The sequence below is a fragment of the Ursus arctos genome, unplaced genomic scaffold (assembly GCF_023065955.2).
Source record: "Ursus arctos isolate Adak ecotype North America unplaced genomic scaffold, UrsArc2.0 scaffold_33, whole genome shotgun sequence".
Classification (NCBI taxonomy): domain Eukaryota; kingdom Metazoa; phylum Chordata; class Mammalia; order Carnivora; family Ursidae; genus Ursus; species Ursus arctos.
In genome coordinates this window covers 24,380,052-24,394,070 of record NW_026623019.1, presented here as the reverse complement: position 1 = coordinate 24,394,070, position 14,019 = coordinate 24,380,052, and the positions used below count along the sequence as shown (strand labels likewise).

At 53.5% G+C, this 14,019-nt stretch overlaps 1 protein-coding gene across 3 annotated transcripts in view; it reads left to right on the top strand.

The window, feature by feature from the left end:
- Positions 1–14,019, top strand: part of GOLM1 (golgi membrane protein 1) — a 56,594-nt gene that overhangs the window by 17,591 nt on the left and 24,984 nt on the right. For all 3 annotated transcript variants that reach the window (XM_048218330.2, XM_048218329.2, XM_057305530.1), the window contains exon 4: positions 13,810–13,864. In XM_048218330.2, coding sequence (XP_048074287.2) covers positions 13,810–13,864 — 55 coding nt within the window. The remainder of the gene's footprint in view (positions 1–13,809; positions 13,865–14,019) is intronic.

Below are 14,019 nucleotides of genomic sequence, written 5' to 3'. Positions count from 1 at the left end.
CATCTTTACGGGAATCCTTGACAGTTTTTAGAAGATGTGCTAAGTTGCAAACTTCCTGCTCCCCACTCTTTCCCCCAAGATGGCCAGCTCCCCCGGACTTGGAATCTGGGTGTGTCTGCAGGTCCTCAGTCCTGAGACCAGCTTCTCGGGCGCCCCCTCCGTTGTCACTGCAGTGGGTGGGCAAGCGTGAAACCTGACGTGAGCTCTCGACAGCCTCGCCCTGGTGCTGGAAGGAGCCCCAGAGCAGTTTGAGTAGAAAGAGCAGGGCATGCAGAGTTCAGAGGAGTAAGAAGCCAACGCCTGTGTGCCCCTCCCCCCAGAAATGAAAACAAAAACCATTATCACGTTGAGGTCTCCGTGTTCTCCTTCTCTGTCCCTTCCTTCTTGCCCTCCTGCCCAAAGGTCACCACTGTTATGAATTTTTTAAATTGTAATTCCAGTATAGTTAGTAGTGTTATTAGTTTCAGGTGTACAGTGGTGATTCCACGCTTCCTACGTCACCCAGTGCTCACGACAAGTGCCCTCCTTAGTCCCCATCACCTGTTTCACACCCCCCGCCCACTATTATGAATTTTAGTGGTTATACTTTGTATTTCTGAACTTCTACAGATGTCCATTGGCCAGAGCATTGGCCACATTCTGTCTTGATAGTATGAACCAAAGCCCACTGATTTTTTTTTTTTTAATCGGAATCAAAGCCTCCGACTCTTTTTATGGTAAACACTTCAGATAAGACTTCAGCTGATTCTTGAAGATGCATCTATCATTTTCACTCCCCCCCTTTTTTTTTTTTTAAAGATTTTATTTATTTATGTGACAGAGAGACAGCCAGCGAGAGAGGGAACACAAGCAGGGGGAGTGGGAGAGGAAGAAACAGGCTCACAGCGGAGGAGCCTGATGTGGGGCTCGATCCCAGAACACCAGGATCACGCCCTGAGCCGAAGGCAGCCGCCTAACGACTGCGCTACCCAAGCGCCTCCCTCTTTTTTTTTTTTTTTTTTTATATTTATTTGAGAGACAAAGAGAGAGGGAACACACAAGCAGGGGGAGAGGCAGAGCGAGACTCCCTGCTGAGGATCCTGGGATCACGACCTGAGCTGAAGGCAGATGCTTCAATGGACTGAGCCACCCAGGCGCCCCTTCATTTCCCTTCTTTTCTGCCTCCCTGTGTGGCAGACAGGTGTGGTGAAGACGATTTGCAGGAATGCGGTTCTGGGCATTCTTCTATAACTTGGCGGGAGCACTGGTATGGTCGTTTCCTGAGCTGTAGACAAGAAGGGATATTTAGTTTTTTGAAACAAGTGATTGTGTACAGCAGCCTTAAGTAACTTTCAAAAAAGTTGTCTTTTTTTTTTTTTTTAAGATTTTATTTATTTGACAGAGCACGAGCAGGGGGAGTGGCAGACAGAGGTAGAGGGAGAAACAGACTCCCCGTCAAGCAGGGAGCCCGGTAAGGGACCCGATCCCAGGACCCTGGGATCATGACCTGAGCCGAAGGCAGTCGCTTAACCAACTGAGCCACCCAGGCGTCCCTCAAAAAGTTGTTGTATAAATTATCGAAATACTGTTATTGTTAGACAGTTTTGAAAATACAAAAAAATCAAAATCCCCTATAATTCCATCACTCCGAGGTTTAACCACTGAGGACCCCTCACACTCTTTTTACAACCTACAGATTACACCTAGGCTGTGATGAATGGTTGTTATGGTGAAGCTGTTGTAAACGTAGGCGTCCTGTGAAGACGGTAGAACGTAAGGGGAGGTTCTTTTTTTTTTTTTTTTAAAGATTTTATTTATTTATTCGACAGAGATAGAGACAGCCAGCGAGAGAGGGAACACAAGCAGGGGGAGTGGGAGAGGAAGAAGCAGGCTCATAGCGGAGGAGCCTGATGTGGGGCTCGATCCCATAACGCCGGGATCACGCCCTGAGCCGAAGGCAGATGCTTAACCGCTGTGCCACCCAGGCGCCCCAAGGGGAGGTTCTTGAACTGAGAAACGCTTTTGACCACATCTGGTTTTTGCACATCATTAAAAGCCCAGAAACTCTCGGCTTATTACGCGTTGTCGTCTTAGGGGCATGGAGGTGACCACTTCCAGACGAGAATATTCTTCATAAATGTTTGCTGAGGGGAGCTTTCGCAGACTACCTCGATACCTAACTGGCACTGGTGCCTGTGTTTTGAATCTGAAGATACCCGTCATTCAGGTGAACTGGACTCTATAGACGTGCGCTGTTCCGCTTATCTATTGTCGTCTCACAAATTACCCCGAAACGGAATGGTTTAAAGCCACGATGGCATTTCTTTTGCTCCCACACATCTGCAGTTGGGAGGGCGCAGGGGAAACCGGTCTCTGTTCCACGTTTCAGTGTCTGGGTGCCCGAAGGCTCAGAATCTCCTGAAGCTTCCCTCTGGTGTCCGTGACCTGAGACCTCGGTGGGGTCAAGGCCACAACACTTCTGTGTGGCTTTCGCGTGGCTGCTAGGCCGCCTTGAAGCTTGGAGTCTGGGTTCCTAGGGCGCTGTCCTGATAGGGAAGGAGTGAGGCTGTAGGAGGCTGGCTCCTTCTGTGTCCGTTTTCCAGGGCTGCCGTGTCACAAAGTACGGGGTGGCTTAAAACCACAAAGGTGTATTCTTTCCAGGTTCTGGAGGCCAGAAGTTCAAAATCTAGGAGTCAGCAGGGCTGTGCTCCCTCGAAGGCTCTGGGGGAGGGTCCTTCCTTAAGCAGTTCTGGCCCCCGGTGTTTGCCTGGTGTCTTTGACCTTGTGAGCTTGGGTCATGGTTGTCTCTCCAGCCCCTGCTTCTGTCCTCACCTGGCCATCTCCTGCTGTGTCTCTGCACCTTTGCCTCTTCTCTTTAGTCGTGCTGACTCTGGCTCTGCCCTCATGACTTCGTTTTACCTTGATTATATCCGCATAGACCCTGTCTCTAAATAAGGAGATTCTTGGGCACCTGCACCCCAGTGTTTATAGCAGCAATGTCCACCGTAGCCAAACTATGGAAGGACCTAGATGTCCATTGACAGATGAATAAAGAAGATGTGGTGTATGTATACAGTGGAATATTATGCGGCCATCAAAAAAATGAAGTCTTGCCATTTGCAATGACGTGGATGGAACTAGAGGGTATTATGCCAAGTGAAATAAGTCAATCACAGAAAGACAATTATCATCTGATCTCACTGATACGTGGAATTTGAGAAACAAGGCAGAGGATCACAGGGGAAGAGAGGGGAAAAATGAAACAAGATGAAACCAGAGAGGGAGACAAACCATAAGAGACTCTTACTCTCAGGAAACAAACTGAGAATTGCTGGAGTGGAGGCGGGTGGGAGCGATGGGGTGGCTGGGTGATGGACACTGGGGAGCACTGTGTATTGTGTAACACCGATGAGTCACAGACCTGTACCCTGAAACAAATAATACATGATATGTCAATTAAAAAAAATAAAAACCAAAACAAAAAAACCCAAAATAAGGTGATTCTTAGGTTCTGAGCAGACATGAATTTTGGGGGTACACTGTCCAACCCACGAGGCCTTTTACTGACTGCTTCAGAAATCAGCAGGGTCACTCCTTCGGCCTTCATAGGAGCAGGTCAGTAAGGCCAGCCCGAACTGAGAGGGGCGGGAATTAGGCTCCGCCTGTGGGAGCAGTGCTCGAGGCCTTGGAGTCACATTTTCAAGCCACCATGTTTGTGGTGAAACTTTTTTTTTAAGATTTATTTATTTGAGAGAGTGCACACAGGCAGGTGCAAGCACGAACAGGGGAGAGGCAGAGGGAGAAGCAGACTCTGCTGAGCAAGGACCCGATGCGGGGCTCGATCCCAGGACCGGATCAGGACCTGACCCGAAGGTAGATGCTTAACGGACTGAGCCACCCAGGCGCATCCCCCTTTTTTTTTTTTAACGGGTAAATACGTATTTACGTATCAAACAAGTTTCTAAAGGGCCTCAGTGAAAACAGATCCTCAGGGGCCCCCGGGTGGCTCAGTCGGTTAAGCATCTGCCTTTGGCTCAGGTCAGCATCCTGGCATTGAGACCCGTGTCAGGCTCCTTGCTTACCGGGGAGTCTGCTTCTCCCTCTGCCCCTTCCTCCTCTGTGCACACCTTCTCTCCCTCTCTCTTCCCCCCCCTCAAATAAATAAAATCTTTAAAACAAACTAACAAAACACAACCAGATCCTCAGATTTTAGTTTTTGCCAAAAGCTAATGGACAGTCACTTGTCAAGGTCTGCTTCTCTCCTAAAGTTCCATAGAGTGTTTTATTTTTTTTATTTTTTAAAGATTTTATTTATTTATGTGACAGAGAGACAGCCAGCGAGAGAGGGAACACAAGCAGGGGGAGTGCGAGAGGAAGAAGCAGGCTCCCAGCGGAGGAGCCTGATGTGGGGCTCGATCCCACAACGCCAGGATTATGCCCTGAGCCGAAGGCAGACGCTTAACCGCTGTGCCAGCCAGGCACCCCATAGAGTGTTTTAATCCAGGCTTTTATTTTGTTGTCAGAAGGCTGATCAGTATTTTCGGGTCTGAAGACTTACCAAGATCTCTGGTGCCCCCCAGCCCCCCACTAGTGCTGCCCCCTGGCCACAAGGTGGCCCTAACGGCCATCTCTGAGGTGCTTGGAGGGGGAGCCTGAGAGGCCGCCAGTGACTCAGTGGCCCTTCAGGCGGGAACGTGGAGCTTCCTGCTATTGTGTTCTCGGTTTGGTCTCCAGAGTTAGAGTCCGAAATAGTGTCCTTTTCCTGATCTGTGTTTGTGCCCTTCTTCCTGGCTCCTTTCTTGCAGCCATTTTTTTTTCCACCTTGACCTTTGAAGTTTTCACTTGTGTTAAGTATGTAAATTAACGCTGCAGGAGCCCGAAGAAACGCATTTGAGTCATGTTTCATGTATGATGGAAACACAGTTTTGTATCCTTCTGGAAGGGAAGGAGCCAACCCGGAAAAAGGCCGGAGGGCCAGGCTGCAGAGCGGGAGAGGGGATGGTGGCGACACATGAACTGTCTCCCGCCCAGAAAAAGTTTATGGGGGGGGGGGAGCTGGGAAATCCGAGGGAGGAGGGTCACCCACGCATGTGACCTGTGCCGCGGGGAGCATCAACCGAGGGGCGTGTGGGGTCTGAAAACACCCTGCCCCCCCCCCCCCCCGGGCTTCGCTGCTGTAAGGGATCCGTTGGCTGGGCTCGTGGGTTCTTGTGCGGTGTTTGAACTAGGGGCGGGAGCCGCTCCCCTCAACTGCAGCCACGTTTGGCTCTAAGAGGGACATTCTAGAGAGGAACTGACTAACGTTAGGAAGTCTGGTCATTTGTCCTGCCTGAGAGTGTTCAGAGTGCTGTCCTGTGCTTCTGACAGTGCCTGGCTGTCAGGCCGGCGTGCTTAGCTCTGAGCCCGAGGTGCAGACACGCTGGGGTGACCGGCCTGCAGAGGGGTCTTTCCCCCCTATATGAATCCTCCTATAGCATTCGGAGCATTCTGGCTGCTTTCTCTCTGGTCCGGTTTCTCTTGCGCACCGGAGAGGGTGGTGATTTTCTGGGGCGGTGGTTTTCTTGGGGGGACCAGAGTGGACTTGTGCGGATAGAAACAGTTTCTTTGATTTTTATCACCTTTTATCGCTGTGATTGATTAAAGACTGAAGCGTTCTGGAAGGGCTTTTCTGTTGTTAATCCGCACTGATTTTCCGTATCTCTCTTCCGCCCATTCAGTACTTACTCTGCGGGGTGCTGGGCTGGGGCCGGGGGTGCCCAAGCTGTGCCCGTTCAGTGGCTGGGACAGAGTCAGTGGGTCTGTCCGCCCGCTTGCAGACAGACACACGGTTCCAGCTGTTTTCAGCAGAGAGGGCTTAGTGCAGGGAAGTAGGTGCCTACAGAAAGGTGGGAAGGGTCCGGAAGAGCATCCTGTCCAGGGGCAGCTCCCAGGTGGCTGGACCAGGAGGCTGCCACTGCAGGCTTAGCCTAGAGCCAGGGGCACCCTGCTTCTGGCTCCCTTCTGTACCCCCACCTCCCTAACTGCTCCGCCTTTCGGTGTCACGTGAATGCATCTGATTGGAATCTGAATCCCATAGGGGATGAATCTGGAAAATGGCCTGGCAGCCGGAGGAGGCGTCCATAGGCCGGTGGCAGGTGGGATGTGGAAAGGCTGCGCAGGGGCGGACGGGAACGCAGGGGAGGGGAGTCCGTCTGAAATCTGTGTCCCTGAAATGAAGGGGTCTGTTCAGATTGTAAGTTCTCTAGTGTGCAGACTAGACGTGGCCTTCGACAGCTTTGTGATTAAACTCGAGTCCTTTACCGCCCACGCTGAGGAAGCGTGTGTTGGGAGAAACCGCAATCTCCCTTTTCTGCGCTGTCCCTGCAGGGCAGCGGCCGGCCTCCATCCCCTCCATCCCCTGCATCCCCTGCATCCCCTGCATCCCCTGCATCCCCTGCATCCCCTCCATCCCCTGCATCCGCTGCATCCCCTCCATCCCCTGCATCCGCTGCATCCCCTCCATCCCCTCCATCCCCTGCATCCCCTCCATCCCCTGCATCCCCTGCATCCCCTCCATCCCCTGCATCCCCTCCATCCCCTCCATCCCCTCCATCCCCTCCATTCCCCTCCATCCCCTGCATCCCCTGCATCCCCTGCATCCCCTGCATCCCCTCCATCCCCTGCATCCCCTCCATCCCCTCCATCCCCTCCATCCCCTGCATCCCCTGCATCCCCTGCATCCCCTCCATCCCCTCCATCCCCTCCATCCCCCCCATCCCCCCCATCCCGGCGGAGGGCGGACGGGGGACGGGGCCTGGGGTTAATGCCCCGCGGAAGGAAGGTGTGATCGGGAGCTGTGGTCGTGCTGTGGTTGAGCCCATGCGTTGGCTGTGCGTTGCTGTCCCGTGCTCGCAGGGAGAGGAGCCATCCCCGCGGACGTGCTGGCTCTCGTGCTCACAGGGAGAGGAGCCATCCCCGCGGACGTGCCGGCTCTCGGACTTGGCTTCTCCCCAGAAGGTGCAGCTCAGTGCTTCCTTCCGGAGCAGGTATGGGGGGTGCTCCTGAGGCTGGCTTTTGTCTCATCTGGAGACTCAGAACCCCTCGATGTCTGTTCACCTCTGACCTTCTCAACCCGGTGCTGCAGGACAAGCGTTTGATGTGAAATACACAAGAACCTTTGACCTACCTTTTCATTTATTCTCTCTGTGGCTCGACCAGCGGGAGCCTGGGACATGAGTGGGCTCTGTAACCCGATGCCCTTCAGTTCCGTTCTCTTCAGTCCCCGAGTATCTGTGTACCCCGTTTGCAGGAGGTCCGAATTTGCAGAGCTGTGGCCTTGCCCACAGGTGGGGGTGGGGAAATTGTCCGCATCCCCATCTGGAAACAGGAGAACTAACGCTCACGGAAGGGGTTCAGCCCAGGGCTTCTTGGCATCTGCAGCCCCTCGCACCAGCCCTGCGGGGACAGTGGGGCAGTTCTTTAGTTGGTTAAAGAGCAAGGGGAGGGTTCTGCGTCGCTGTTGCTGTCTCTGCTGTCGTGAGGGGTTTTCTTCCTCCGAACACAGAGATGAAGATTCTCAGCCCCCCCCCCCCCCCCCAGTCAGGCCCGTGTGCTGTGCTCTTGGATCTGAGCAACACCTCACAGCCGCTGTCGTTCCTGGGAACCTGGCAAGTGTCGGGAAGGGAAACCAGGAAGAGCCGAGGTGGGGGGTGGTGCGAAGAGTTCAAGGTGAATGTGAGCTGCTCCAGGGGGAAGGGACCCAAGCTCTCTGGCAGCCGGCAGTTGGTGATGGAAAGATCCAGGGTTTGTGCACGGAGGAGGAGGTCCCTCATTCTGCCTCAGTCAACTGCTGGAGAATCATCAGGAAGCTTCTGGAGTTCCCACTGCGTGCCCTGTTCAGGCCCTCCTGGGGGTTCTCTTTGCCCCACATTATTGACGGCATGTGGGTGGATGTGATCCAAGAGCCCGTTGTGGCAGGTGGCTGGCTCCAAGTCAGGGCAGTCTCCTCAGTTTGCCCCTCCCCCTCCCCCTTCCGTCCCCGCCCTCCTCCCCCCTCCCTCCGCTTCCCTCCTTCCCTCTCTCCAGTGTGCCCCTTCCTGGGGGTGGGTGTGGCCCGTTCATGCTTGTCCCCAAGATGGAAAGCACCCTGCACGGACTTTGCTCTGCCGAGCTGCCTGGGAAATCCCGGAGTCCGCGCTGGGCCCGGCAGCCAGGTGCAGGTGGGGCCTTCCCGGGCAGCGGGCAGACATGCTGTTCCTTCTTCCTGACCGCTCGGGCCTTCGGCGGGGCGTTTTGGGTGTAGGGCAGCTGTGCCCTTTGCGGAACTGGGGGTTTCCTAAGCTTAAACACAGAGTGTTGCTTAATCCCCCCCTCCCCCCAACGACCTGCTCTTGCAGCTCTGTGCCTTGAATCCACGGTCCTGCAGCCCCAGCCCAGTCCCGCCTTCCTGCCCGCCCGGGAGCCCCTGTCGGCCGGGGCCTCTCAGCCCACTCCTGCCGTCCGGCATCCACAGCCTCACACGCTCCTTCCCTGACCCCCCTACCTCCTGCTCTTCGTGGGGTTTGCTCTTGTTTTTACTGCGGTAAAATGGGCATAATACAAAACGACCGTTTTAACCGTGTTTAACTGCACAGTGCGGGGGCATGAATCACACTCCCCTTGCTGGGCACCTGTCACACCGTTCGCCTCCAGAGCTTTCCCATCTTCCCCAGGGAAGCGCTGTCCCCATTACACACGAGCACCCCATTCCCTCAACCCTGAGTCCTGGTGACCACGGGTTTCCCTCCTGTCTCTGAATCGGACTACCCTTCGTTTCTCACACAAGTGGGATCGGGCGGTGTTGGTCCTTTTGTGTCGGCTTTATTTCGTGCAGCAGAACATCTCCCATATGCTAGCGTGTGTGTGTTTTTTTAAAGATTTTATTGATTTGACAGGGCATGCAGGTGCATGAGAGGGGGGAGGGGCAGAGAGAGCGGGAGAAGCAGGCTCCCTGCTGAGCAGGGAGACCCGACGGGGGCTCGGGGGGCTCGATCCCAGCACCCCGGGATCATGACGTGAGCTGAAGGCAGACGCTTAACCAGCCGAGCCCCCCGGGCGCCCCCACACGCTAGCGTTCTTGCGTCAATAGTCTCTGTCCCTGTCTGTCTGTCTTCTCGGGCACGTGCCATACTCACTCCCATGCCCCTGCCGTTTGCTGGACCGTGAATCACCCAGGCTGCAAGTTCCTGTACTTTCTGGGGTCCTGGGTCTCTAAGTCGCCCAGTCGGTCTGGCACGCAGCAGTTAGGCCCAGCCTCTCTGAGGACCTTCTGTGTGGGTCGGGACTTAGCCCCTCTCTGCTGCCACCGGAGCTGTGGGAACTTGGTGTCGTCTGTCCCCACACACCCCTCCCTCCGCCTTTCGTAGAGGGCCTGTCTGGGGAGCCGGGGGCAGCCGTGTGGATGGCCGCCCTTGCGCCTCCAGGCCGAGGCTCGTGCTGGACACCTGATGCCCACGCTGGGCGGCTTTGCTGAGTTCTGGAATTCTGCACGCGGCACCCTTGGCCGGAGGACAGCCGTGCCTCTCGGTGGCCTGCCTTCCCTGGTCTTCGGCCCACAGGGGCTGTCGGTGCGAAGGGTTTGGGGTGGCAGGGCTTATTTTGGTGGTGAGAACGGTGCCGGTGTGAGTGTGTCATCTTAGCGGGACACCATAAATAAAGAACTAATTGGCACTTCTTTGCCATCAGATCTCTCTCTGCCCTCCTTTCTCATTCCTCAGGGTCTGTGCTGTCCCAACGGACAAGTGGCTGGTGAGCACTGAAAATGTGCCTTTTGAGATGTGCTGTAAAAATGTAAAAATATGCTAGATTTCAAAGGCTTGGTATGGAAAAAAAATCTCATTAATACTGTTCTATGTTGATTACATTCTGAGACGATAATTTGGCTATGCCAGATTAAATGCAGTATTTAATTTCACCGATTTCTTTTTGTTAATTGGGACAAAATTCACATAACCTAAACGTTACCGTGTTAACCATTTTACAGTGTATCCTTCGGTGGCTGTGGTATGCTTACGATGGTGTGGCTGTCAGCACCGTCTCAGTCCAGAACATTTTCATCACCCCCAAGACAAATCCCACCCCCATGAAGCAAGTGCTCCCCACTTCCCCTTTCTCCCCGCCCCTGGCTCCCACTAGTTTACGTTCTGTGTCCCCAGCGTTGCCTGCTCTGGGCGTTTCCTACCTGCAGAATCGTGCATTTTGTGGGTTTTGTGCCTGCCTTCTTGCACTCCAGGCTCAGGGCACGTGTCAGGACTCCGTTCCTTTTTATGGCTGCATAATACTCCTCTGGCTGCACCGCGTGTATCCGTTCTTCCCTCAGGGGACATTGAGTTGTTTGCACGTTTTGGCAGTTTGAATAATTCTGCTTGTCTGGGGGCAAGTGTCGGACGGACATATGTCATTCTCTTGCTTACGTACCCAGGAAGAGGAGTCCTGGGACATGTGACAACGGTTTACCTTTTGGGGAAACTGCCGAGCCGCTTTCCACAGCGACTGCACCATTTTCCGTTCTCCTCAGCTGCGCCTGAGGGTTCCAGTTTCTCTGCACTTTCTCCCCATCCTTGTCCGTACTTATTTTCCTGTTTGCTTTTTATTTATTTTTAACTTGCAGCCATGTCAGTGTGTGTGACACGGTGTCTTCTCATTTGGGATTTGTGTTTCTGGTGATGGTGGGTGTCTTTCTGGTGCTTATTGGCCATTTATGTATCATCTTTGGGGAAATGTCTGTTCCAATCCTTCACCCAGTCTGCTTCTTTTCACTTTAATGTGACTACTAGAAATTGTGGGGTTTCCATACGGGGCGGACATTACCTTTCTCTCTGGGAGGTTTTGAGATTGGTCAGGGGGACAGGGAGATTAAGGAATATCTCAGATTCTTCCTTCCTTCTCCGTGTCATTCTCAGGTCACCAAGATTGCTGTCCCCCTTGAGGTCCTCTCCCCGAGGCACAATCAGGAGTGTCGTTACGTGGAACTTCTCCAGGCACCGTGGGGGACAAGGGTTAGCTAGTCTGAGGGGCCTGTGAGTCCGGCTGAAGTGAAGGGGGCCTCTGGCCTTCAAAGCAGATCATTTCAATGAGTGAAACAGAGCGGTGGAGGGGTCCTTTCCTTCTCTATCACGTGATCTGCGTCACCCTTGCAAGGGGGCTTTCCGAAAGTTAGGATTTTAAAATTTACATTTTATGGAGCTTTTAGAGTGGTAGAATTTGTCTAATTACTGCTTTGAAAATTTATGAACTGTTGAGCTGCTTTTTCTAGGAATCTAATGTGGAAATAGTTGGATCAAGTAGACTCGTTCCTCAGAACGGTTATGATACATTTCTACGTGGGTGATTCGTCCTGAGGTCTTCTGAGTTGAGTTTCCAGTTACGTTCTGGTGGCGTTAGTGCTGCTGAACGTCCCCGGGGACGGTCCACGCACACCGGGAAGTGCGGCTCCCCCCAGGGTCACTCTGCAGCAGAATGTGAGAACTAGCTGGGTTGCTTAGAGTAGAACATATAATGCATTTTAAAATAATATTGTTTAAAAAAAATAAATATTGTTTAATGCAGATTTTTTTAATTGAATCTCCAAAAAGCTAGAAGCATTTTCATTGTTTCCTGAAAATGATTTAGTGAGATTTTCAATAAACATAAACCTGCATATAAAATACCTTGATGGCGCTTTATGATCCTCTCCTCCTTTGCTTCGTTGCAGACTGTACTTTTGCATGCATAAGTAAGCAGGTGGGGGAAGATAACTGAAATATCTTTTCTTTGGAAGATTAGAGTCGCTGGGAGACAGACATTTCCTCAGATCCTGCCTCGACCCTCGGATAGTTACAGACTCCGGTGTGGATTCTTTGGAGCGGGGCCAAGGGGGATGAGTGGAGAAGAAATGATTGAGAATGTCCTGGGGGTGCCTGGGTGGCTCAGTCGGCTAAGCATCCAGCTCCTGGTTATGGCTCAGGTCACGATCTGAGGGTTGTGAGATCGAGCCCCGTGCCGGGCTCCGTGCTGGACGTGGAGCCTGCTTGAATTTCTGTCTCCTTCTGCCCCCTCACTGTCACCCCCTGCCCCTGCTCATGTCCGTTCTAAAAAATGTGTGTGTGTGTGTGTGTATGTATGAATGGAATCAGACGGTAGCTGTCCTTCCGTGACTGGCTTCCGTGGCTTCGCGCAGCGTGCTCGAGGTTCATCCATGTTGTAATAGCATATGGCAGACAGTTGTTTTAAAGGCGGCCTGACAGTCCGTGAACGTAGCTGCCGTGTTTTCTTGGTCATCTGTCGAGGACGGGCTGCTTCTGGCTCTGGGCTGTCGTAAGCAGTGCTGCTCTGAACATGTCGGTGCGAGGATCTCTTCCAAGATTCTGCTTTGCGTTCTCTTGGTTCTAGATTGGGAAGCGGGGCCGCCTGATCCTGTGCTCTTCTGTGTGTGTACAGAACTTGTGCAAACCTCTCCCGAGGGCAGCAAGCCCTCCCTGACTGCCCGTCTGACTCCCCGCTGCATGCGTCCCCCTGTCGCTGACGTTCTCTTCTGTCTCCTGCCCCCAGGGTATCTGCAGACACTCCCCTTGATGATCTGTCCCTGAGATGCCATCGCTGTGGCTTCCTTCCTTTTGTGCCAGGAAATGTTCCGAGTCCTCAGATCTCCCAAAATAAACATGGTTTGTTTGGCCACATCTCATTTCTGGGCGCACCCCTGCACTCCAGAAAGCTCTGTCCAAGCCAAAGCAAAAGTAAGGGCTGGACGGAGGTCCAGGAGGAAGCCAGGGGTGCGGACATAGGAAATGCCACGGTTGTCATTGTCCACGGTTAAGCAGGAACCTGGCAGAAACGTGTCCCCAGGTTGTGAGCCGCGTGTCCGCTGTGGTATTTTGCAGGCTTTGTTGCTTATGACATGGTGTGAAATGTCCACATTTCACGGTGTGCACAGCTGTGTGTGTACAGAACAGCACCTGTGTGATGTGCTGTAATAGGATTCCAGTCCCCTCTTTTTCAGGTGTGTGTTTGCTTTGGGCCCACGAGCCCGGTATCCTGCGGGTCCCAGTTTGGCAAGTAGCGAGCAGCAGCCTGCTTCCTTGATCAGGCCTGCTGGGGCTCGGGTTCAGGCTCGGCCTGTTTGCTGTGAGGAAAGCCCTGTGGCCTTGAGTCTCTTAAACAGTCTGTGCCTCAGTTTCCTGTCCTCTAAAATGGGATAATATGCTGCCCGCCTCTTAGAACCTGGGGTGAGGAGTAAGCGAGCGAGGGGACTGCAGAGCTCCAAGGGCACGCCCACGGGCTGCTTGTTACGCACGCTGCACACTCCCGCTCCTTACTTTCCCCTCGGTGTTCACTGCTCTCTGAGTCCTGCGTTGTTCCTTCCTCCTCTGCTGTTTTCGGCCTCCCCAGCTTGCAGTCACTTCGTGTGAGCCCCTCTGTCCCCTCCCCCCACCCCCACAGGCGGTAAGGAGCCCTTCCTCTTCCCTGCTCCCCGCCCCAGGGTGCAATCGGACCTGTAGCTCAGGACATGACCGTGTCCGGCGTCCCCAGAGAGAGTGCCCAGTTGCTGCTGCAGCTTCCGTGGGGGGAGCGTGTCTCAGGGCCACACAGCCAGGGGATCCACTTAGCCCTTGCTTGGGTTACAGGCTGTTGTTGGGACAGCAAACCTCTCACCGGGTGAGCTCCTGCTCCGGCCGCCGCAGCAGCTGAGAGCTCAGCCTGGGAGCTGTGCCCCGACAGCTGCTAGGGTTGGGGGGGGGGTGGCTGCTTCCTTTTCCCAAGGGAACATCTTATCAAGGCTCTTGTAAGTTGTAAGGTTGCCAGCGCCGTTTCATTCTGTGTTTATCTTCCTTGCAGGCAGTTTTAGTGAATAATATCACCACAGGGGAGAGGCTCATCAGAACCCTGCAAGGTGAGTTCTAATCCCCTCCTTTACACCTGATGTTAGGCCTTTTAGGAAAAGCCCACCTTTCCTCTTGTCCCTCTCTAGCAGCTCTCATTCTAATCTAATCATGGGCAGGATCGTGAGTAATTGAGTAATCTTTACTGTATTTTTGCCAAACCGCA